At 39.0% G+C, this 26,022-nt stretch overlaps 1 protein-coding gene across 2 annotated transcripts in view; it reads right to left on the bottom strand.

Moving 5' to 3' along the window:
• RASSF6 (Ras association domain family member 6) overlaps positions 1 to 26,022 on the bottom strand; it is a gene marked incomplete at both ends in the record, with an annotated part of 46,176 nt that overhangs the window by 15,250 nt on the left and 4,904 nt on the right. For both annotated transcript variants that reach the window (XM_079705248.1, XM_079705247.1), the window contains 3 exons: positions 230 to 327; positions 6,981 to 7,120; positions 11,859 to 11,937. In XM_079705248.1, coding sequence (XP_079561374.1) covers positions 230 to 327; positions 6,981 to 7,120; positions 11,859 to 11,937 — 317 coding nt within the window. The remainder of the gene's footprint in view (positions 1 to 229; positions 328 to 6,980; positions 7,121 to 11,858; positions 11,938 to 26,022) is intronic.

Here is a 26,022-nt window from a genome sequence, read left to right as displayed (position 1 = left end):
GATGTAATTTAAAAAATAATGTTTTTATATAGCAAAGTAAGGTTCTTAAACATCATATGAGCACTGTAGTGACTTAAGTTAGTATGTTCCTAAAATATATTTTTTTAATATAAAATAAGGGTTTAATAAGTAACGGTATATAAAATGTTGAATTTCAGAAAAACATTTAGGATTCATGCTTTGTATTAGTTTAAAAAAGTCTCCTCATTAATAAGATTTTGATACTGACCTTCCTGGGAATCTGTTGCTCCAGACACTGGAATCCGAGTCCTGTCCAAATCACTAATACGGTAAAGATCATCAAATTCTCCCCAGCGTGTCATTCCCCTGAAAAGTAATAAATCTTGTAAGTGATATTATTCTATTCATAAAAAGGCATAGGATGGTTTTCAGATTTACAGTATTAATATAATGCTGTGGGCCTCTATAGGTAGACACATCATCCTAAGTTATAACAATTTTTATATTATTAATATTATATTTATACCAGAGTAGTCAGCTTGCATTTTAAATAATTCTTGTACTGATTTTGAGCATGTTTTGACACAATAATTCAGTTACACACTGAACCACAAGATTATATAGATTCTGTAAAACATATGTGCCAATGGAATTAGTAGAAACCAATATAATTCATTTTTTTAAACATCTTTATTGGAGTCAAATTGCTTTACAATGGTGTGTTAGTTTCTGCTTTATAACAAAGTGAATCAGCTATACATATACAATATCTCCTCCCTCTTGCATCTCCCTCCAGCCCTCCCCATCCCACCCCTCTAGGTGGTCACAAAGCACCAAGCTGACCGCCCTGTGCTATGTAGCTGCTTCCCACTAGCTATTTATTTTACATTTGGTAATGTATATATGTCCATGCCACTCTCACTTACCCATCCCCCTCCCTGCGTCCTCAAGTCCATTCTCTACGTCTGTGTCTTTATTCCTGTCCTGCCCCTAGGTTCTTCAGAACCCCCACCTTTTTTTTTAAAGATTCCATATATATGTGTTAGCATACAGTATTTGTTTTTCTCTTTCTGACTTACCTCACTCTGTATGACAAACTCTAGGTCCATCCACCTCTCTACAAAAAACTCAATTTCGTTTTGTTTTATGGCTGAGTAATATTCCATTGTATATATGTGTCACATCTTCTTTATCCATTCATCTGTCGATGGACACATATGGTCACCTTATTTTTGATAAGGGAGGCAAGAATATACAATGGAGAAAAGACAGCCTCTTCAATAAGTGGTGCTGGGAAAACTGGGCAGCTACATGTAAAAGAATGAAATTAGCACACTCCCTAATACCATACAGAATCCATTCTTATACAGATATCTCACAATGCTTTTAGGAGAGTTTAGATACAAAGTGTTTATTCTACCAACTTGCATTAAGTTCCTGTTGTATTCAAAGCGTTTTTAGGTAAAGTGACTCCAATATAATGATATAAAGCCTGTCTTTAAGACCCTTGAGTACTATACAGAATGCGATTTATAAAGGAGGAAAGTGTATGAGAAACTTCTTTTCTGAAGATCATGATTTATATAGGGCACTAACAATTTTCAATGCAGTCTAATGCCCAGAATACATAAAACTGGGCAACTGCTTATTTTTACCAGTTGGGCCAACACACATTGTTATTTTCTTTCTGGTTTTAGATAAGCTACTTATCTTCTTTGTGCATTAGTGTTCTCACCTATGAAATGGGGATGATTATAGTATGAGGTAGGATAAGGTTATTGAGAAGATTAAATGAGTTAATTTGTGTAAAATCCTTGAAAAAGTGCCCAACACATAGTAAGCACTCAATATGTGTTAAAAACTATCGTGATTGTCCTCATCTTCATTGTCATCCTCATAATAATCCCCATCATCTGTATCTATTTCATGATGGGTCAGGAGCCATTAGGGATCCAAGGTATTCCTAGATGTCTCTAGGTTAATAGACACTATTGTAGCTGGGACCAGTCTTAGTCCTACTAAGAGTCTCTTCCATAATGTCTGTTTTCCTTATGACCAAAAAATATTCACCCATAAGGAATCTGTGGCATTAATTCTTCCCTAATGTCACTGGTGGCAACAGTAACAAAAAATGTTTATTCATACTAGTGGTAGCAAATATGAATAAACATGGTCCTTTACTTCCTTGATCTCTGAATTCCTTTGATGTCGTTTTACAACTTCTATATCATTTGAGCTTCATAATAAAAGCCTTATGACATAGATAAGATAATCCTAATATATTTGTTTATTAATTTTCTAGTAAGCTGTAGTATACAGAATATAGCCAGTCAAAATAAATGTCTTAAAAGTTCAAGAACTTTAGGCAATAACTTTAACTCAAAGGAGAATTGTTTTGGTCCTGACTCAGACTCTAGTTATTCTTCCTTTTTCTTTTTTATTTTCAGTTGAAGTATAGTTAATTTACAATGTTTTAGGTGTATAGCAAAGTGATTAAGATATATATATACACATATATTTCATTTTTCAGATTCTTTTCCATTATAGGTTATTACAAGATATTGAATATAGTTCTTGTGCTATACAGGAGGTCCTTGTTGTTTACCTATTTTATATATAGTAGTGTGTATCTGTTAACCCCAAACTCCTAATTTATCCCTCCCCCACTTTTCCACTTTGGTAACTGTAAGTTTGTTTTCTGTGTCTGTGAGTCTATTTCTGCTTTGTAAATAAGTTCATTTGTATCATTTTTTTTAGATTCCACATATAAGTGATATTTTTGGTATTTGTCTTTGTCTGACTTACTTCACTCAGTATGATGTTCTCCAGGTCTATCCATGTTGCTGCAAATGGAATTATTTAATTCTTTTTTATGGCTGAGTAATGTTCCATTGTGTGTATATATATATATATATATATATATATATATATATATATATACACAACATCATCTTTATACATTCATCTTTCAGTGGACATTTAGGTTGCTTCCAAGTCTTAGCTACTGTAAATAGTGCTGCTATGAACATTGGGGTTCATGTATCTTTTCAAATTAGAGTTTTAATCTTTTATGGATATATGCCCAGGAGTGGGATTGCAGTATCATATGATAACTCTATTTTTAGTTTTTTAAGGAACCTCCATAATGTTCTCCATAGTGGCTGCACCAATTTACATTGCCACCAACAGTGTAGGAGGGCTCCCTTTTCTAGTTATTCTTTTTTTTTTTTCCGGTACATGGGCCTCTCACTGTTGTGGCCTCTCCCATTACGGAGCACAGGCTCCGGACGTGCAGGCTCAGCGGCCATGGCTCACGAGCCCAGCTGCTCCACGGCATGTGGGATCTTCCTGGACCGGGGCACGAACTCATGTCCCCTGCATCAGCAGGCGGACTCTCAACCACTGCGCCACCAGGGAAGCCCTCTAGTTATTCTTATGATAGATAAAATTATCAATTTTCCCCAATCTATAGAAGATTAATTTAAAAAGGCAGATGTGATTATCATAGAAAGAGTGTTGGCAATGGAAAAGACAGAATACAAACGAAAAATGGAAACTAAAAATGCAAAGCACCCCAATGCTATCTCCCATGGGGGAAGATGAGAGAGCCCAAGCACACCAGACCAGTGATGTGCTATAAATTCTTGGTAATCCTGCCCAACTTCACCCCTGTCCTCACCTTCTCTCAGCTTAGTGGTGTCACACAAATACAGAGAAACAAACATGCCTCAATATGGTCAGTGTTTGGCCCATTTTCCTTCCTACCATCTTAGCAAAAATAAACAACCCCCCCATCACCCCAAAACCCACCCGTTTTCAGCTCTGGATTGTGTAATTTGAAGCGCCTCCACATACAACTGTGCAAGTGACTAAGCTTGAAGGCAGTTACCCAAAGTTTTCCAAAGAAAACTCGTTGGGACTTCATGTACTACCAAACAGTTTAACTTGCCTAAGCACAGGACTGTTAGCGTTGCCCTGATCAAGCTTCAGGATATAAATCGTTAGCAAATTTAAACTGTGGGGAGGTTTTCTAATGAGCTGCAAAATAAATAGGAGGTAGAAATTTGATAGACACATAGAAGGCGGCCACTTCTCTACCCACATGGTAAAAGAAAAAACACTATTGATGCCATTCAAATGTATACCTGTCCAGTTTTTGCTCTTTATGCCATTCTGCCATGACTTGTCCAACGCATGTCAAAGTAGACTTTGGAAAGACATTAAAAGCAGAAATGAAAACTGGTGCAAGCAAACATAACCTCAGTAAAGCTGTTTTTTTGAAAACTTTCCAAAACAAAATACTTGGACCAGATATGAGAGATCAAAGTACTGTCCGTAGAATTGTTTCCATAAAAGATCACAAGTGGTCACAGCTCAACCTGATTTATTTTTAAACGTATACCACTCCCTTTAAGCTGATTCAGTGTGACTCATTTCAAAGATAACAAAACAAACTAGCTTGACAAACTGATGATTCTCCCCAACGGTGAATTGAAAGAAAAGATTGCAGCCCTTCCTGCAGCTGAGTACACAACTTCCACGTCTTTCATTCCACGTTCCATATCCATCCACTGGAGATACTAAATCTGTGATCCTGAGAGAGTAGAGGTATAAGTCCTGCCCTCAGAAACCCAGTGTGGGAAAGAGAACAATAAGAATTGTTAGGGAGTGAGGGAATAGTCCATTTCCTTACACAATTTCATTCAAGGCTCAGAGTTTAAACGAATACCACCTTGAGGGTGGCAACCAGAGTGAGGGTGTCTAGGACTGGATTGAAACAAAGTGGTTCTGCACCCCACTAGGGAATCAGAGACCAAGGATCTTTTTCTGACAATTCTTACCCACCAGATAATTCTGATACACTGCACTTCAAATATTCTCCCAGTAAGTCTCATTACTGTGGTAAAGGGCAAGCAAAGTTTTCTAGGGTAGTCTTTCTCAACTTTATTATTTTTTTTCTCAGCTTTAAACTAAAGGAGATAATTTATGTTTGTTTCACAGCACTGTTCTGATAAACAATAAGAAAAGGTAAATGGATTCTATGGAAGTCACATCATAAGGAGATTAATTTATAATCTGCCACAGAATATGGAAAGGCATCAGTATACCTTGTCTACCTGGGCTTCTGAAACTCATCCTCAAATTCAGTGTTTCTAGGAACAAGCGTTTGAATTTTAATTTGAGAAATTAAAGAAAATATGTTGTGATATCCATTCAAAATGGTGATAGCTTAATGTGCTAATACAGGTAGCTTACTGCAACTCTTTGACATCTTCCCATAGTGTTCCATATTAATCAAGCATTCATGATTCAAATAATTTAAATGCATCAGGAAGAGCTGGCTGCTCAGAGAACTTTGCAATGAGTTCTTAGGTAATATGAAGAATGATAGCTAATTCTGCCAAATTCATATCTTGTACAGTTTCCTAAAAGCAGGGCCCAGGGGTAATTTTTACTTTTAAATGATGCTCCTCGTCATTTAGAATCATCAGCCCCATCAGTCTTCTAATACCTGAATGTGAGGGATGCAGGGCTCCATCAGGTTGCCTAAGTCTGTAGTTTCTCTTCTGCTCTTCATAAGTACTGGGCCCTTTGCCCTTCATTAGCTTGGATGGGAGACTAATCAGAAGTGGTAGATGGAGAGACAGTTTACCCAACAGAGCAGAGGTAGTTTAACCACCAGGATTCTGTGGGCTTCATTTGATACTAAATTCTGAGTCCTCTCTTTGTGCCGACACATTGCTGAGCACCAGGATAAAGATGAATAAAGCATGCTCCTTACCCTTGAGGAGCTCACAGGCTAGAGGGGGAGGCAGGGTTATAAAAATACAGTTAATGGCGTGCTCTGAAAGGGATATAGAAAAGTTGTCAGGGCACCTACTACAGGGTCAGAAAAGGCTCTCTGGAGAACGTGTTACCGACCTGAATCTTAAAGGATTGGTGGAAGAGTCTAGCAAATGGATGTCGAGAAGCAGATAGGCTTCCAGGCAGAGAGTCAGGAAAGTAAGAAACTGCATGACATGTGTAGGGAATTATAAAATGTTCAGAATTGCTGGAACCTCACATTTGAGAAAGATTGGCAAGGTGCAAATCATAGTGGGACTTCAGTGTTTTCCCCAAAGGAAAAGTGGGGCTTCCCTCAAGGTGATACCTGATTTTCCTTTGTTATGACCAAAGGTCAGATTGAGGAAAAGGTCCTGACTGCTCTCTCTCCATCCTCTCTCCTGCCAGAACTCCAGCTCATCTAGTTATGGATAGAAGGATGGATGAAGAGAACGCTTGATACCTCCAAGTACACGCGAAAAGGAGATGTGTTAGAAAGTCAAGGATTAAAAAGGAAGGGGAGAAGGGAGGGAGGAAGAAAACAATATTTATATCTGTGATTTCTTTGGGAATATTTATTAATTTTTCTAAAAATTGTTAAGGATAGTGAAAATATATATCTCAGCCCAACTTATGTATTCAAGGTACAGTTGCATAAACCCACACAGAGTACTCTTTTGTGCATTTACTGTACTTCACATGCACTTTGTCCTGATCCTAACAGGACACAGCAATCAGATGGAACATAATTAAGTCTCCTTTCCAGAAAGCAGTGTAATGAAAACTCCAGAACAACGGAAAAGCCCTTTGTTCTAAGAAGAGGAGAAATTTAAATTTTATCCCCCTCTTTTTGGTGATAGGACCAGGGCTAATGAAATCTTGCCTTTACATTTTGTTTTTTCTAGTGAAAGAATGCAGTCTCCCAGAAGAGAAGGAATACAGCAGAGAGGTCAAGAGCCAGACTCTGGCGCCCACAGACCTGAGGTCCAGTCCAGTTCTGCTTCATGGTAATTGGGGATCTTGCACAAACTACCTAACATCTCAGAGCCCTGGTTTCTGGACACATATGTCCTAGAGTTGATGAGGAGTTAAATGAGGTTGTATATAAACTTTAGAGCTTTCATCCTTGAGGCACACAAAAAAGGTAAATATGAAGATCATTTTCTAAGGAACTAAAATCATAAAAGGTAGCCCACCTTTTGGAAAAGACATCTGGTGACTTCAGCACAGTGAAAGAAGGGATTTGCTTCTCATCTTGTATTTTCAGTTGTATAGGCTGCTTTACTCCCCAGAAAATGTCCAGCGTTCCTTCAACAATTAGTTTACCATCGTCAGTCTAGGGAAGAAACCAATCATCACAAACACTGTTTTTGTATTTTTTATAGAAGGCAAATGTTTTAACTGAAGATGTAGAAATGAAGTCTGTAAGACATCTTAATAGATAAAAAATAAGTTCCCAGGTGGGACTGTTTGGCTTTTAAATTTATCTACAAAACATTTCTACTTTTGAAACATTCTTTTATTTTTGAAAACAGCTATAACCAGCAAAGTCATAATGGTAATGACATGCCCACCAGAGGGCACAGTACGCTAAAATATTTTCTGAACTCTGCTTCTTCAATTAAGTGGAATTTTAATTCTCTAATTCTATTTAGTGTAAAATTAAAGCAGAATTAAAAACTGTTCTAAAGTAGAATTCAGAAGAACAGCTATTGTTAGTTTAGTGGCTATTTTCTCATTTCTGAACAGGAAAAATTTAGCTCACAAACTTATGCAGAAGAAGTGAAATAATGTATGTAAAAACACTGTAAAATACACAACAAATTATATTTTTGAAAAAAATCAATAACACTTGAGTAATCTCTTTTAAGTTGGAACTATTATAACAAAAGAAGGAAATTCTATGCAAAGAAAAATTAGTAAACAGGATTGAACACTTATTTATCCTGTGGATGTAGGTATTAATACCAAAGCACATTCCCATAGAATGTATTTTCTAATCTATTTCTCTCTTATATATGTAAAAGTCTGTTATTAAAGTAGTGTTATTATTATAATAAATTTGGGAAATATAGAAAGAATATTCCAACTATCCAATAACTACTCTAACATGCAATAACTACTTGTTATTATGAAAAATCAATAATTAGAAAACATAATAAATATAAACATAAATGACTCAATTCTTATTTGAGAGTGTAATGAAAACTCCAGACTCTGGAATCAGACAGACCTGTGTTTGAACTCTGGCTCTGCCATTTCCTAGGCGTGTTCTCTTGGACAAGAGGTCAAACCTATAAAACTGGGCTGCTTCTTCTGAAGAATGAAATCATAACAATCCTTGATTCATAGGACCTCGTATTTAAAGTGCTCAATAAATGTTATTGCTTATTATTTCTTTGGCTGACAAACCTACTTTGGAGTCACTCCTGAAACAAAGTTTTGCTCTTTCTCCCCCTTTTGAGTTCATATTTCAGATCACTGTGAGGTCAGGTACCAATCAGTTGTCCTTAACAGCCAAACATAATTTGCTCCCTGAAAGGGCAGTACATGATGCAGAGCCTACATTTTAGTTATTGATGTATAACATCTTTTCATGGCTTAATTATACTACAATGAATCCCTTATATCAAAAACTCATAGAATAACTGCTCTTCTGAGGTTATCTAACTTTTGCTTTCAAGAAGAAATACTCCAACTATTATCAGAAAATGAGGTTTTCTCATGTAAGGAATATCAGAATATTTTTTAATTTCAGAAACCATCTATAGGACTTCCCTGGTGGTGCAGAGGTTGAGAATCCGCCTGCCAATTCAGGGGACACGGGTTCAAGCCCTGGTCTGGGAGGACTCCACATGCCATGGAGCAACGAGGCCTGTGTGCTGCAACTACTAAGCCTGTGCTCTAGAGCCCGTAAGCCACAACTACTGAGCTTGAGCGCCACAACTACTGAAGCCTGTGCACCTAGAACCTGTGCTCCACAAGAGAAGCCACTACAGTGAGAAGCCTGCACACTGCAACCAAGAGTAGCCCCCGTTCGCCGCAACTAGAGAAAGCCCGTGCGCAGCAACAAAGACCCAGTGCAGCCGTAAATAAACATATAAATTTAATTAAAAAAAAGAAATCATCCCTTTTGAAATTAACTAAATAAATTATCCCTGAAGGCTTGTTTATACTTATCTAATCTCATTGTCTCAATCTTCAGGCCTTTTCTCTTCTAGATCTACAACAATACCCTTGGTGATCTCAATGATCCTTATGCGCCATCTCTAAACTAATAGCTCCCAACTTTATATATACAGCCCAAACCTTCCCCTAAACTTCAGTTGTCAAACTTGACATCAAATTTAATATGTTCCTAATTAACTTTTGATCTTTCTTCCTGTAAATATTTTCCTTTCCCAGTCTTTCCCATCTTGGTAAATAGAACCCCCATCTTTCCAGTTGTTCAGGTCAACATTTTTAAAGTCACCATTAATCTTTCTTTCATACTTAACCTCTCAAAATCCAATATGTTAGCAAATCTTATTAGCTTTACCTTAAAAATATATCCCCAATATGGCTATACTCACCATGGGTACTACCACAATTCTAGTTTATGCCACTGTCATTGTTTGCCTGATTATTGCAATAGTTTCTTTGTGGTCTACCTCATTCTTCTCTTGCCCTTCTATGTATTCCTAGTAGCTAGAGAGATCATTTTATTTTTTACTTTTTTAACTTTTTATTTTACATTGGAGTATAGTTGATTTAACAATGTTGTTAGTTTTGGGTGTACAGCAAAGTGATTCAGCTATACATATATATGTATCTATTCTTTTTCAAATTCTTTTCCCATTTAGATTGTTACATACTATTGAGCAGGTTTCCTGTGCTGTACAGTAGGTCCTTGTTGGTTATCCACTTTAAATATAGCAGCGTGTACATGTCGATCCCAAACTCCCTAACTATCCCTCCCCCCTTCCCCCCCGGTAACCATAAGTTCATTAGAGAGGTCCTTTTAAAATGAATCTTTAGATAATATCACAACTCCTCAGTGGCTTTCCATCTCATTCCAAATACAAGCTGAAGTCTTCACAATGATCTATAAGACCCTACATGCTCTGGTGCTCTCCCCTTCTCAGTTCTCTCTATAGCTTCCTTATTCTCTACTATCCCATTCCCACAAGGTTCCTGCTGCACTGGCTTCTCCACCGTACCTCAGTTACACCAGCCAGGCTCAGGACCTTTAATGGGCTGCTGGATATGTCTGTGCCTAGAATGTGTGTCCCACAGACTTCTACAAGATTTGCTCCCTGACATCTTTCAGTCTTTGGTCAAATGTTCCTCTTTCCCCATCCACTTAGATTCCTAAGTCCTCTTCCCTGCTTTGTTATTCTCCACAGCCTTTCTTTTTTTGGCTGCATTGGGTCTTCATTGCTGCACGTGGGTTTTCTCTAGTTGCGGCGAGCAGGGGCTACTCTTTGCTGCGGTGCGTGGGCTTCTCATTGCTGTGGCTTCTCTTGTTGCAGAGCACAGGCTCTAGGTCCGCAGGCTTCAGTAGCTGCAGCACATAGCTGCAGTAGGCAACTCAGTAGTTGTGTTGCACAGGCTTAGTTGCTCTGCAGCATGTGGGATCTTCCCAGACCAGGGCTCGAGCCCATGTCCCCTGCATTGATAGGCAGATTCTTAACCACTGTGCCACCAGGGAAGTCCCTCTCCACAGCCTTTATCGCCATTGGATACACAGTTTACTTTTTTGTTTCTTTTCTGACTGCTAAAATGTAAGCAGTATGAAGGCAGGACATTGTCTAGTTTCTTCATTGCTATGTCTCTAGCTTTTAGAACAATGTCTGCTGTGTTGTATACAATAAATATTCATTGAGTTAATTAATCAGAGATTTAGAAAGCTACACGCTATTCTCCATGGACTGCCCCTTTTAACAGTGTCCATCATTGTAACTAAGTCAGAGACTTGGAAAATTCCAGATTCTAACTTTATTGGTGGTGAGTAAAGATGGAAATATTAAGCAATCTGATATTCTCACTGTATACTTTACTTCATACAGTTTTAAAAAATTATGTAAGACAGGACACTTTATTCTAAATAATCAAATGACTTTTGCAGATTGAGCACTGATTCACAGAATAGGAAATGACATGCCTCAACTTATATGCTTGTCACATCAAAATTCAAACATTTTCCTAAAGGAAATGAACTTCTTAACATCATGAATTCTATGGAAACAACTGAATTAAAATATAAAATCATTTTCTTAAAGTTTTGATCTTTTCTTAAATTTTATATTTTTACAGTTACCTATATGAGAAATCTAAGATACAGGATAATATTGAAATAATTTAAAATTAGGCTATTAAAAATATTTAGGCCCATTTCTTTATAAAGGGATTAGTTATTTCCTACTTCTATAGGAAATTACATTTGGGAAGGTAATTGAAATGTCCAATCAAACTAAATCATTTAAGCTCACTAGTAAAGGCCAGAGAGGCTTATAAATTTCCTTCTGTTCCAATTGCAGATTTAAGCCAATGGTGGCCTAAAGTCAATGCTGTACACATTTGAAGATCTGAAACGTAGGTAGAAAGTTCTAATGTTCCCTAGGACCAGGAAGATATTGTAAAGATGTGAAGTGAGTCCCATTAGAATACAAGACTGAGTAGGAAGGCTTGTGGAGGATGAGGCATTAAAAAAACCAATCTAAGGCCACTTTGTACAGTAGCCTGCCAGTTGCAACCTTAAAAATGCTTGCTGAATTGTTCCTAGGATAGATTTTTAATGGAATTGCTGTTCAAAAGATGTTCATACTCTGTTTTTAAAGTAGAAAGCAAATATGTCATTAAAGTTGTTTTAAATGTTTTCCCATTCTAAAAAACACTTGGAAAGTCACAGATGTTTCAGGACTAGGATTTTGCAATATAGTCTAAAACTGAAAAATCATGATCAAGTTAAAGATTCACCTGCTTCTCCCAGACGTTTTGCATTATGGACTCCAACTTATCCTGATTTCTCTGTACTTTTATGGATTTTTTTCTCCTGTGAATCAAACTGTACTGCATTTCTTTGACAGACTTACCTGTCCATACAAAATATGCAGATTTTTCTGGTTCCTATAAAAGATGTTATAGGTCTTCAATAAAGAATTAAGTTGTTCCCTAAAAAAACAATATTACATTCAGTTACAATCAGTCTTAGGCTCTTTAATGGTAGAAGGCAATAATGGTGCCTTCAGTTCAGAAAGGTATGAGATAGGAAAAAATAGTTCAATGGAATCTTTACTATTCTGTCATTTTAATATAGGTCATTGAAAACTGAAGCTTTCTTAGGACATCAACAAACGTTGAAGGTGTTAATTCATAAATAAATAATCAAAGTAAAACAAATAAAATCTGGTCTTAGGTGGTTACTTTCCCTTAGTGAAGATGTGTGTTAAGAATTTCAAGGTTGAATTTGATTTTTAATAAGTGCTTCAAAATTTTCCATAATGAAGAAATGACTGGCTGCAAAGAGTTGTTTGAATTGAATTTATAATCTAAAGCAGTGGTTCTCAACCCATTTAAGTCACAGTATCTTTTGAAACCCTGATGAAAGCTTTGGCTTCCCTGCAGGGGGTGGAGTGGGTTAATCCTATATATAAACACATAGTTTTGCATATACAATGTGTAGTAGCTAATTTATGTGCTATTTTGAAAGATTTTCCTGATAAACAAGGAAGGAGTTATTTTCCACATGGTGTAAGTATAGGTTCTTTTTATCTGACAGTAACAAACTGACATTTAAAAATATTCTTTGTTTAAAATTCTGGAGTAAAAGGGAATTCCCTGGCTGTCCAGTGGTTAGGACTCCAGGCTTTCATGGCCAAGGGCCCAAGTTTGATCGCTGTTCAGGGAACTGAGACCCGCAAGCTATGTAATGTGGCCAAAAAAAAAAAAAAAAAAAAACAATTCTGGAGTATATACGTCAAAATATTTCTAGTGGGTGGTAGGATTTGAGATGATTTTAACTTTTTTTCTACTGTCCTCTCTGTTGTCAAGTTCTTCCCAGGGTTGTTGTTTTATAAAATTTTGAGTTAGTTTTATTTTGACAGTTAACAATTAAAATATTTTCATAAGAGAATAAATAAATAAATAACCAAAGGATGGAAAATGACTGCAGACAAAGTGGTGAGGAGAGTGTTCTGTAGCAGGAGACAGCTGTAAAACAGATTTCGTTTCACATTCCTCTTTTGTTTTACAACATTTAATCAACCTAATTTAAGCACCTAGTATGTGCCCGACTTTATGCTTTCCACTGGAGATACAGCAACAGTTCAGGAATGGTTGTTGCTCCTGAGCATCTCACCCTCTGTGGCAGGTGGGCTCTGGCAACGGGAATGCTGGTTCCTGCCACACCTCCATTCTCCCTTTGTGCTACCACAGCTCAAGATGCTGCTCTCACTCACCCTGCTGGTCCAAGCTATCTCCTCTAACCTTCATTATGGCAACAGTCTCTTAAAAGCCTCCCTGTATTTGTTGTTTATTCTCAACAGCAGGAGTTATATTAAAACAAACCTGATCACCTCTCTCCTTTACTCAAAGCTCTTCAATATCTTCTCATCATTAGAATAAAAGCCAATATCCTTCCAATGACTTCAAAGGCCAGTTGTGATCTGATCCCTGTTACACCTTCCATCTCATTTCTACTTCTCTTTCCTTCACTCACTGAACTCTAGCCGCTGGCCTCCTTGATGTTCCTTGAGTACTCCAGGCACATTCTCACCCCAGGGTCTTTGTACATGCTGATCCCTCTGCCCAGAATGACCTCCCCCACGCCATCACACTGTTAGTGCATTCATTTTTTTTAGGTATTTACTCCAAAGTCACCTGCTCAAGGAGTCCTTCTTGACAACCAAATCTGAAAGTTTGCCTTCTCCCAACATTCATATCCTGCTTCCCTCCTTACCTCTGCCCCTTGGTCACCATCTAACCTTGAATATATTTTATTTATTTATCTTATATTCTGTCTCCTTCTCTAGACTGTAGCTCCAAGAGACTAGGCTTGCTTCCATATTTTGTTCACACTATGTTTCATGTACCTGGAAGAGAGCATGGCACATAGTAAGAACTCAACAAACACTGGTTGAATGAAAGGATCAGAAGAAGTCTTATTCCTAAAATAAAATCAAACATATCAACAGGTGGAAAGCTTTTTTTTATATAAGTTGTTTTATGGGGGAGATATCTCATGATATTAAACTTCCAGATATAGTAATTGCTAAAATCTCTTTGATCTTCAATACCTGCCTCCCTCCCATAAGAATACTTGGCTCTGTGAAGGCAGGAATTTTGGTCTATTTTATTCATTGCTGTCTTCCAGTGCTTAGAGCAGAGCTTTGCACACAGTGGGTGCTTATTCAATAAGCATTTAATGAATAATGAATGACAGAGTTCATGTATATTGATTTTTATGTTTGAGATCAGGTAAACATACTTTCCACTTGACTTTTCTCACTTGTAATTTTTTTTCTTTTTTTTTTTTTTTTTTTTTTTTGCGGTATGTGGGCCTCTCACTGTTGTGGCCTCTCCCGTTGCAGAGCACAGGCTCTGGATGCGCAGGCTCAGCGGCCATGGCTCACGGGCCCAGCTGCTCGGCGGCATGTGGGATCTTCCCGGACCGGGACACGTACCCGTGTCCCCTGCATCGGCAGGCAGACTCTCAACCACTGAGCCACCAGGGAAGCCCTCACTTGTAATTTTTAATGCACACATTTCCAAGGATCAGTACACTCCACACAAATACCACATAAAAAAATTCTACAGAATTCCTCCATGTTATTTTTCCGTTTCCCAACTGGCTTACTTTAGAATTTTAGTGTTGATGAATATTTCTGTTCTAAACATCACTGGGCACACAAGGGATTTTGTTTCATTGGAGTCATTGCTGTGGAATAGTTCCTTAAAATTAACATACTGGTAAAGAGCATGAACACTTTTATAGCTCTCATTATTGGGTGCCAGGGCAGCATACGGAAATTTCTGGTTCACTTGGGATGCAACTCCTGATATGCTGAGCTGTGAGAGTTGTCATTAAAGTAAATGAATCTTTACATAACCTTATTCCCTCAGCTTCTGTTTCTGATAAAACTGCATGATAAGGTATGGTACAAGTATCCTTCAAAGTATTTACCTCAGGACCATGTTTGATTAGAAAGATTATTCTCTGGGAACAAGCTACTTGGAAAATGTTTCTGTATCTGAAAAAACCTGACTAAATCTTTCTGCACAGAAATAAGTCTCCAAATGACCCAGAGAGTCAGCAAACTGTGGTCCCAGGCCACCTGCTTTTGCAAATAAAGTTTTATTAGAATACAGCCACACTAATTTGTTTGCCTATTGTCTATAGTTGCTTTCTTTCTATAACTGCAGAGTTGAGTAGTTGTGATACAAACCATATGGCCTACAAAGCCTAAAATATTATTATCTGACACTTTACAGAGACAATTGGCCAACCTATAAACCATGTGTAACACAGGGTAACTAAATACCACAGAAATCTTCCATATTTTTCTCACCACAGGCAGGATCTTTCTGACTATCAGTGAAACTTTGAAGGATTTTGGCATGTGGAAGAAGAAAAGAGTTCAGTAAAATAGTGTTGGGATAAAATTAGGTAAGTTAATGGTGCAATAAAGTGAGGAACTAGAAAAGAAAATTCAGAAGTTAGATGAACAACTATAGTAATGGTGTATGCATTCTAAATATTAAAATTTCATCACATTTTAATCGTATGGACTTTACCAGAGGAACTTTTGGAGATGATTAGTTTATGCACCTGTTGAAGCAATGGGTTACTACAACATGAGGGTAAAGTGTAGCCTGCAACATTCGAACTCGACTTGTTGGCATTAAGGGCACAAAGAGCTGAAGAAGTTATTGTCAAGTTGATTATCCCTTATCTGCTGACTGATTCAAATTTTGTCCTCTAACAGAAGACCTGTCCTAATGGTTTGCTGTGTGAGCACAATAAAGAGGCCTCAGCCATACACTGAGGTGGGTGAGAGCTTGAGGGAATAGATGCTGCCTATTGTGCACTCTGGAGGGGAAGGATTAAGCAAGAAGAGTGTGAGAAGCTTACCAGGCAAAGAAAATATTAACAAGGACATTCTAGATATTTCTGTAGCTTTTGTGGCAAAAGCTCAAAGAGTTGGGACTCTAAGAGTAGAACATGTAAAATGGGGAATGGTGAGTGATGAAGAAGCAGGCAGGCACCTTGTGAACCATTTTAAGAAGCTTAAAATTCACCCTGCAGGCAATAGGCACTTACTGGAGGTTGCAGGCAAATGTAAGGTATGATGCTCCTAAGGGCCACTAGGGAGCTTATGGGAGACAGATTTCAGGACAAAACAACACGGAGGCAGCAAGGTGAGTGGAACAATTGCAATGGTATTGGGGTGGAGAGCCAAGGCTATGTTCTTTGGAAAGGTGATCAAATGTCCCTCATGTACAGAAGAATCTAAAGTCTAGAAGAGACCTAAAATAAGTATAGGGGTTATTTGGTTTAGGAGATCCAAAGGCCACCACTAAAGTGTTATCTAGGCAGTCCCTAGTCAGGAAAGGGAAGACTGATTTAATATACATGGTGACTTGTCAGTGCTAATTATAATGTATTTTTTAGAATTTAACTTAAATGTTGCCTATGGACCTCCCTATCTCATAAAAAAGGAAAAAAATCATCTGTGTACTTTTCCCTCTCAGCCCCAAAGAGTCCCCTACCAGCCTAGATCAGACTGCTTAGCAACTGTTCAGCTGCCCTAACAAAGCTATAAGGTGGGTGATAAGAAATGAATTCCATATCCAGTCTTCTCAGTTTGCAAATTTGTCTAGAAGCCACAGGGACACCCAAGAAGTCGGCATGGTACAAACAGCCATACTTTATGTGTGCATAAAGCCATACTTTATGTGTGATACATAAATGGATTTTCTAAGAAGAGCTTGGTTTTCTCGAACATGAAATACTGTATCATAATATATTGTAAGGATTAAAAAAAAACATTATCACATAATATATAACATGAATAGTGTTTTTATAAAACTAAGGAATAGCAAACTTCCATGTAAACTGGACTTCTAACTAAATGAACACATAGAATCTTAAGCTTCACCAGGACAGAAGCTGGCACTGTGCATTGACAGTAGAGAGAGGGGACCCTGATAGATGCAGATGGACACCCAGAATTAGTCACTACAGCTCCTGGGTGAGTGCTAACCAGGGAAAGACTTAACATGGGGGAGGGGCGACAGGTGTAGGGGAATGATGCCAGGGTTCCTGCTCCTTTAAAGGTTCCCTATTCCTGTAAGGCTCCCAGCTCAGTTTTAATGAGTAAAAGTGGATCCAGAGTTGACTGTAAAATGCTTAGGTGTACTTTGCACTTTGTGGTCTGAACTGCATCTGCTCAGCAGATGGGAATTACCCACATTCTGACGTTTGTCATGAATAATGGGCTGAGCAAGAGAGGAGTTCCTCAATCTTATCACGCTATTTGGCTGGAAGAAACACTTTGTATTTAATTTTATAAACTGTAATATGCATTGACATATTGGACAGCATGATGAGTGGAAATGAGTTATGCCCTGCATCCATAGGCAGAATGAATGTCAAATTTTCGTTGTAATAAGAGTTCTCCCTCATTTTAGTAGTGATTTACAGCATAATTCAGTGGCTATCTGATCCTTTTCCTGGAAACCCGAAAACCCCGTCTCATTCTTTGCTAAGTGATTCTTACAATTTGGACAAAGGCAAACCAGAAATACTGTTGTATGCTGTAGCCCAACACAAGCTTCAGAGATTGCCACATGACACAAAATAAACTTCAGTGGAAAATACAACCCAATGTAGTCACCAAAGGCAAATTTGGCCATGGTTGTGCTTCCTGCGTTTGTGTTATTTCTGCCTCTTGGAGACTTGCTGAAAAATGTTCAGGCTCCCAGCCAGGCAGCCGCCGAACCAGATAGTGACAGCAGCACTAGAGACAGCATTCTGCTGTGTGTATTGCCATGTTCAAGAGCAGGAACCTAAAACATTCGAAAGAGTCTTTTCAAAAAGATGAGAAATTGAGGCAGAATAAAAATGCTAGCTTGCTCTCTTACACAGTCGCCCCTCCCAATTTTGTTCATAATGTTACATTTTAGCATTGAGATTAACTATTTAATGTCAGGTTCAAAAAACTGAATTTAAAACTTAACTCAGAATTAGTTTTACAAAAAACATATTAACATGTAAAGATAGCAAATTGATCATTTTCTGGGAATTACGGTTGTGATTTTTTATTTTATGTGTTGTAGTTCTGTATACTTTTCAAACTCTATATAGTAAGTGCATAATACAGTCATAATGTTTTCATCATTTTTCTTCCATAAACATGTAATATGAACTTCTGTATGTTTTTGGAAAGGGGAACCAGGAAATATGCGGGCAAAAGAACGAGTAAAGCCTTATCATTAAGCTCTTTGCCAAGACAAACCATCATTCCATATCACTGACGTCTGCAAGCAGGAGCAGGATTCTCTTAACCCACGTTATCCTTCGTTACTGTCCACCTGAATCCTGGAATTAAAATTGCAAACTCCTGCCGCCCCTCTTTCATAAGTGGCTACGGCCCCATTTCTTTTTGTCTTTGGCCTCATCTCCTGGCTCAAACGATGAGGAAAGAAGACTGCTTTTCAATCTTTGCTTAGAGACTTTCTTCAGCTAGCAAAGTAGGTTATGCATTTCCATTGCAAATGAAGGGATTGGGTTCCACAGTTTGAATACTGAGAAGCTGGGAAGGGAAGGGCTATCTCGATTGAAGCAAAAATGCAAAACCTAAATGATCAGGGAGCCCTGAATTTGTTTAACTCTCCCGACTTCCTTCAAAGGGCTGCCCTTTTTGAAAAGGAAGGGTTTTGAACATCTTTAGCAACTCTGCTCAAGTATCATTAATTATTGCTGGTGGTTGGGATGATGGTGCCTGTGACTTGTTTGCCTTTTTCTTCCAAGCAGTTTTATTCTAGACCCTGTCTCTGTCAGTGCTGACAATTGATAATAAAAAGGACCTGGGGGGCTTCCCTGGTGGCGCAGTGGTTGAGAGTCTGCCTGCTGATGCAGGGGACATGGGTTCGTGCCCCGGTCCAGGAAGATCCCACATGCTGCGGAGCGGCTGGGCCCGTGAGCCATAGCCGCTGAGCCTGTGTGTCTGGAGCCTGTGCTCCGCAACGGGAGAGGCCACAACAGTGAGAGGCCCGCGTACCGCAAAAAAAAAAAAAGGACCTGAGAGTTTCCTGAAATCCATTAGTAATCTAATCAATAAGGTAATATAACTAGGCTTGTCTCACTTCCACCACATAACCACCCTCTGGCTGCTTGTGGCCATTTTGTGACTTTTGTATTTTCCGAGGTATACATCTTTTTAAGATTACCCCTGTAAACAATGGCCCTGGAGCCATTAATAAATAGATCTATCAACTTCTCTCAGGTCCTTAACACCTAGAACTCAGATAAGAGCAAAAGAATTAAAGATTAAGGTATAATTTCACAATATTAAAAAGAAATTTGAAGTGACTGATGGCTAGTCGGTTGATAGAAAACAAAACCCCCCAAAATGTTTTCTTGATTATGAAAACTCCACGGTTTAAGAGAGGAGCTGTATCTACTCAGAACAATGTCACTAGATGTTGGTAAGACATGGAAGAGGGGATAAAAGAGGAGAGGCAAAGAAGGATTGTATCATTTATTAAAATGCTCGTGCTTCTGCTTTAGAACTGATATCTGATTTTGAAGAGAATTCCTTTATAAGCTTAACTATCAGATTTTATATATTAACACACTAGCTTGTTTTCTAACAACCTCAGATAAAGGAAGATGCTTATCTACTCTCTTTCCCTCTATGGTTTGGCTTCTGAAGATTTTTATGAAAAAGATTTTTTAAAAATTCACAGTCTATTATTCCAGTTGGTGGCTGCAATGAGCAGCTTCCGCATCAGACCTTGGTTTCTGTTATCACATGCAGCTGACTTCCTAAGGGCAGCCCAAGCGGTTTGTGGACAGGGGAGAAAGAATGGGGGAAGTCTATACCCGACAATCTCCTTTTCTGGCCTGAAACACAGAGAAGTATGGTCTCTGGCTCACAGCCCTGACACTATTTGCAAATCGGTACTGATTTTTATATTCTATTCTAATCCGAAGTAGGGACTTGAAACTACCTCCACTTTGATGGAATAGTCTGTTTCTTGTTGTAGCTGATGGTTTTGGAGAGAACAAAGAAATATTTAGTGCCCAAGAAAAAGCTGTTTGAAAACTACAGAAAAATTACGTGCCCTGAATGTGTGGACAATATGAAACACAGTGGTAGATGTGCTATGTTAGATAAATGGTTCTAAAACCGGACCTGAAGGGCTTGTTGAAACAGATCATGAGTGGCACCTCCAAAGTTTCTTATTGAGTTATGTCTGGTGTGGGTCCTGAGAATTTTCTTTTGTTTTTTTTTTCTTTTTTTTTTTTGTGGTACGCAGGCCTCTCACTGTTGTGGCCTCTCCCGTTGCGGAGCACAGGTTCCAGACGCGCAGGCTCAGCGGCCATGGCTCACGGGCCCAGCCGCTCCGCAGCATGTGGGATCTTCCCGGACCGGGGCATGAACCCGTGTACCCTGCATCGGCAGGCGGACTCCCAACCACTGCGCCACCAGGGAAGCCCCAGAATTTGCATTTTTAACATGTTCCCAGGTGATTCTGATGCTGCTAGTCCAGACACCACACTTTTGAGATCCATTCTTTTAGATCTCAAGATGCTGAGAATCATGGTGATATTATTCTTTTAGGGGAAGGGAAGTCTATCAACTCGCAGGTTGCAGGTTGAAATAGGTGGACATTCCAAATGAAGCTAAAATAGTTACATATAACCAGCCTGCTAACACTTCTGCCCTTTCCTCCTCTGTTACTGAACCAAGAGGCCAGAGAACACTGTCCTTGCAGACATTCTTTGGGAGGAGGTTTGTTCTAGTTTCCTATTGCTGCTGTAAAAAATTACTACAAACCTAATGGCTTTCAACAACATAAACATTATCTTACAGTTCTACAGGTCAAATGCAGGTCTCACTGGCTATAACCAAGGTGTCAGCAAGGCTGTACTTCTTTTGAAGGCTCTAGGGGAGAATACATTTCCTTGCTTTCTCCACTTTCCACAGCCTACCCACATTCCTTGGCTTCCAGCTCCCTTTTCCATCTTCAAAGCCAGCAGTGTCTATACAATCCTTCCCACTCCATTACTTTGACATGGAATCTTCTCACATAGTTCTCCTACCTTCCCACATTTAAGGACACTTATGATAACATTGGGCCCATCTGGATAATCTCCCAAATTTAAGGAATGCTAATGGATTAGCATCCTTAATTCCATCTGCAACCTTAATTCCCTTTTGTGACGTAACGTAAAATATTCACAGGTTCAGGGGATTAGGAAGTAGACATCTTTAGAAGGTCATTATTCTATCACGGGATTCAAGGGTGACTCCTATCCAAATATTGTCTGAATACTTGGGAGGCATCTTGTTAGAAATCAGAATCTGTATTTTAACCGAGATCCCCAGGAAATTTGCATGTATGTTAAAATGAAGAGAAGCCCTGATATAATCACCTTGCCACTAGGTATGAAACAGTATTTAAGGGTGACATATGTCAAGCCAAAATACTAAAGTCCTGATTTAGTTCCTTGATGCTGATACTCCCATACTCACTCATCATCAACAAAAGTTTATTGGGGGATTACTATGTAACAAACAATGTAATAGATGCTGGGGAGACTGCAATATTTAAAACCAATGGGCCCCTGCAGTGATGGGAGTTGCTTTCTGGAGGAGGAAGATAGAAAAAAAAAAAAAAACCCAAAAGAGCAAATAAAGAAATATGTTGATTTTACATAGGGGTAAGTGCCATAAGAACAAGAAAACATCATCCTGTGATGCAGCAGATGAAAGAGGGCATTTTAGAAAAGGTGATCAGGAGGCCTGAAATATTAAACTGACACCTGAATAATGGGAAGGAGCTATAGCCCTGTGAAGAGTCAAAGAAAGTGTCCCGAGCAAGAGATGCCGGTGCCACATCTTGTGTGCAGGACTAAGCTTGACATGTTTAAAGGAGAAAAACAAGGGAAGAATGGCTCAAGATGAGGTTCAAAAGGTTCTCCAGGCAAGATTGCATTGGGCCTTAGATCGCATTGGGAGTCTCTAAGGAGTCTGCAATAGGAAGCTTTTAAGGGTTCAAGCAGGACGCTGTGATGACATTGTAAAGAGACATTCTGGCTGCTGGGGGAGGATGGATTACGGGGACAGGGAATGGAAGCTGGCAGCCCAATTAGGAGGCACTTATAGTTGTCCAGGCAAGAGATAGTGGTGGCTTGGACTAGATGGTGAGAAGTGGTTGGATATTGGAGGTGGAGTTGATGGGACTTGCTGGGGGGCTGGGTGTAGAAATGGGGAAATGAAACAATTACGTTGGTTTCTAGCTTCCGTTAGGATCTTGTTTCTCATTTTTCCATGATTTAAACTTTTAGGTCTCCCTAATACGTGCCCTATAGAGTTTTTTTTTAAGCCAGTTAAAAAGTAAACACAGATGTGTCACACAACATGTGTCATGATTGGAGCAGATGCAGGCTGACTGTAAAAGAACATGCTTTGTGTATGAACAGCTAGGAAATTTTGTGCTTGCTGAGGATGATTACCTTGACATCACAGTCTGATGCCCCTTGTTCCCTTGACATGGGGAAACTATTCTGTTAAGGCTTTTGGACTGATATGGCTTTCAGCCACTTGGACCATCAGGATTGTTACTAGAGTGTCTGAAACACAACAGGTGGTCAGTGATCCTCGGGGCCATCTACGTGAGCGTGAACTAGAGACAGGGCTTTCCTTACAGGGCTTTTATGGTGCTCTTCTGTAATGCCGCCGTGACTTTGACCACTGATTCTCTTTACACTGGAAAAAACATATTAAGCGGCCTCCTTGTTTCTATTCTGGGCATCCTCCATATACTCTTCACACTCTATCCAGAGTATGTAGAACATACATAAGCATATCATCTGTTTTGGTTAACATCCTTAAATGTCTCTCTACTGCTCTTGGTATAAAAACCCCAAATCCTTATCACAGCAGGTAAAGTCCTGCTTGGTCTCTCTTCCTCTTTAGCCTCTTTTACAGAGATGCTTTGTCCTGTGTCCTGCACCTCAACCATTCTGGGAACTTTCACTGGCTGGAACTCTGTGCTCCCTCTGGCCGTGAAGATGTCAGGCTGGCTCCCTGTGTCAGGAGTGCTGTCCTGCTGACTCTCTTAACCTTGTTAGCTTGCTTCACCTTCAGATCTCTGGACTTCCCGGCTTAGGCTAGATCCTTATTTTCTCATAGAACTTGGTTCTTTTCCTTCTGAACACTGACCTCATTTTGTTACCAGGCTTTTAGAGCTGTGGTCTCACCGTGATTTCCAGAGCAGTAGCATCTGTACCACCTGGGAACTTATATGTGCAAGTGCTCACTCTACTACAAACCTGCTGAATCAGAAACTCTGGGAATGGGGCCCAGCAATCTTTATTTTACCAAGCCCTCCAGAGATTCTGATAAAGGCTCCAGTTGGAGATTTGTGGCTTCAGACTACAACCTCCATGAGAGTAGGGCTCTTGTCTGTTTTTGCTCAAAATTGCTATCCCAGCTTCTAGTCAGCTAATGGTTTGCTCTCAGCAATTGTTTGTTTAGGGAATAAAATATAGAAAACTGAATGCTGAGCAACATTTAGAGGGGAAAGATCTTTTACCAGCATAGCTAACATGACCAGAAATTCAAGTAAACTCTGTGTCATCTATTTCTAGAGTCTTTGAATTTTGACCTCATCAGACTATTGAAACATTTTAAGTGTGTATTGGGCAGACAGATGATCTTGTTGTTTTTTAATGGACTAAAGTGATAAAATAGGTAAATGTGGAGTAGATAAATTTTATTGTGAGTAGCAGTCATATTGGTATGCTCAATGACTGTTAACAATATATATTCATTGAAAAATATCTGACATAAAGCTTAATGACCCTTTTCACTAGTCTGGGGATGATATTATTGACCTTTATGTAAAATTGTGATATCCAATTTCTCACAATAAAAATGAATTTTTACTAGGTCACCAGACATGAATAATGGGAATGTTTACATAAATTTAAAAGAAAAACTCCCACATAGAAAAAGATTCCTCATTTTTTTTTTTTTTTTTTTTTTTGCGGTACGTGGGCCTCTCACTGTCGTGGCCTCTCCCGTTGCAGAGCACAGGCTCCGGACGCGCAGGCTTAGCGGCCATGGCTCACGGGCCCAGCCGCTCCGCAGCATGTGGGATCTTCCCAGACCGGGGCACGAACCCGTGTCCCCTGCATCGGCAGGCGGACTCTCAACCACTGTACCACCAGGGAAGCCCAAGATTCCTCATTTTTAAAGGAGATGGTCCTACACATGTCTCAAACTTTTTGCCCTAGCTTATTTTAAAATCCTGACTCCTATCAAACTATGTCAGGGAGGACTCCCTTATCCTTCATTAAAGACAAAAGTCCAACGGTCTTCAGAAGAGTGGTGCCCTGTCTTTATACACCTACCTGAAGGGCATGCTGGGGCTCACAGTGTTTGTGCCCGTTCCTTTGATCCAGAGAAGACCCAGGCCATGGGACCTGGGCAAACATTGCCCTCTGGTTCTGCCCGCCAGGTAGGACGCAGCCTCTGGAACACTGGCTCTTTGTGCTCAGAGGTGCAGGTGGCTGCTTTCTTTGTTTCAGCAAAGGGTACTGGCCAACCTGCTTGGCAATAGGAACTGTTTGGAGTGATGCACTTTCTGCTCAAATTTATTACATCATGCTAATTAAGGTTAGTTAGTAAGGACAGGAATGCACATGTGCCTTGTGGCCACTGTTGGAAGAGCTGCAGCTTGCAAGGGTTTGTATTAGGTTCCTAAGTAGGAGAATAAAAAAATCTAACAAGTTCCGAGAGTGAAATCTGATCTACATTCTAAAACTGGATTTGAACTCTTCTTTCAAATTCAGGATTGGCATTTACTCACGCCTAAAATGCCCTGATTTTAGCCTAAAACCTGAAGTGAAAGCACTTTGAAAGCAACCATAGGGAACAACTTTTTTTTTTTTTTTAATACTCAGCTCACTTAGAATATTTACCACGTGAAGCAACAGAGCAGTGACAACCCCAGGCAAGGAAACAGCAACTGGAATCTTAATCATTTGAGCATGGAGTTAACTTATGCCAACACCCTTCACTCAGGGAAGTTTCTAAACTCAGAAAATTCTTATCCGGGAGTAAGACATAAATGTTATATTGCTTACTGTGCTATTAAATCAATACTTCTCATTTCATGGATCATATATTTGCTGAAAGCAAAATTTTCATTAAGGAAGGTCTATTTTCCTATTAATTTGCAGCTTTTTCATGTATTTCTGTGCATGAAAATAAATATCCCTTAATAAGTTGGTGAGTTCTGTCTTGCCAGAACAATGCCTGTCACAGAATGGGAGCTGAATAACTACTTAAGTGAATAAATGAAGAATGGAGGGGTTTATGACAAGCTGGATATCATAGGTAGTCAATGGTATCATTATAATTTTTGGTGACTATTTTGTAAAGATTTCCCTGAGTTCCAGAAATTTTGTTTATTTCAGGTGGGTAGAAGTTCTCAAACTTTAAGCCTTTCCTCCTCTGAGTAGTAGTTTCTAGACTCCAGTAATACATCAGAATCACCTGATTAGCTCTGAGGCAGAGCGCAGCATCTGCATTGTTAATAAGCATCTTGATCGGAAGGCAGGCAGCCCCTGGACCACATTTTGAGGAACGCTATCTTCAAGTCCAGTGTTTGCATAAATGCTATATTATTTTACTTTACCACCTGGAATGCCAATAATACATGGATACTAGGGTCTGAAAGGGTCTCTGTGGTATAGAAGATAAACTGCAAGTGCCCAATTCAGTGAATTCAAAATATGACACAAAATAAGGGTCACTAGAAATGCAGACACTTTGGAAATATCCTCCCCCAGAATATGTGGTTTCATTTTAACATATTTCATTGTAGGCCAGTTATAAAATGGGAATGCATATAGGTTCTCAAATTTTGTTAGTTTTCTTTCTCTTCTTATATTCTAAATGATTAGAATATATGTATAAAAATATTTTCAGCGATTAAAAAATTACAAAATGCTGGCTT

The sequence above is a fragment of the Hyperoodon ampullatus genome, assembly GCF_949752795.1.
Source record: "Hyperoodon ampullatus genome assembly, chromosome: 1".
Taxonomy (NCBI): Eukaryota; Metazoa; Chordata; class Mammalia; order Artiodactyla; family Ziphiidae; genus Hyperoodon; species Hyperoodon ampullatus.
Note: the sequence above shows the minus strand (reverse complement) of the source record. Positions and strands in the feature narration are given on the sequence as shown.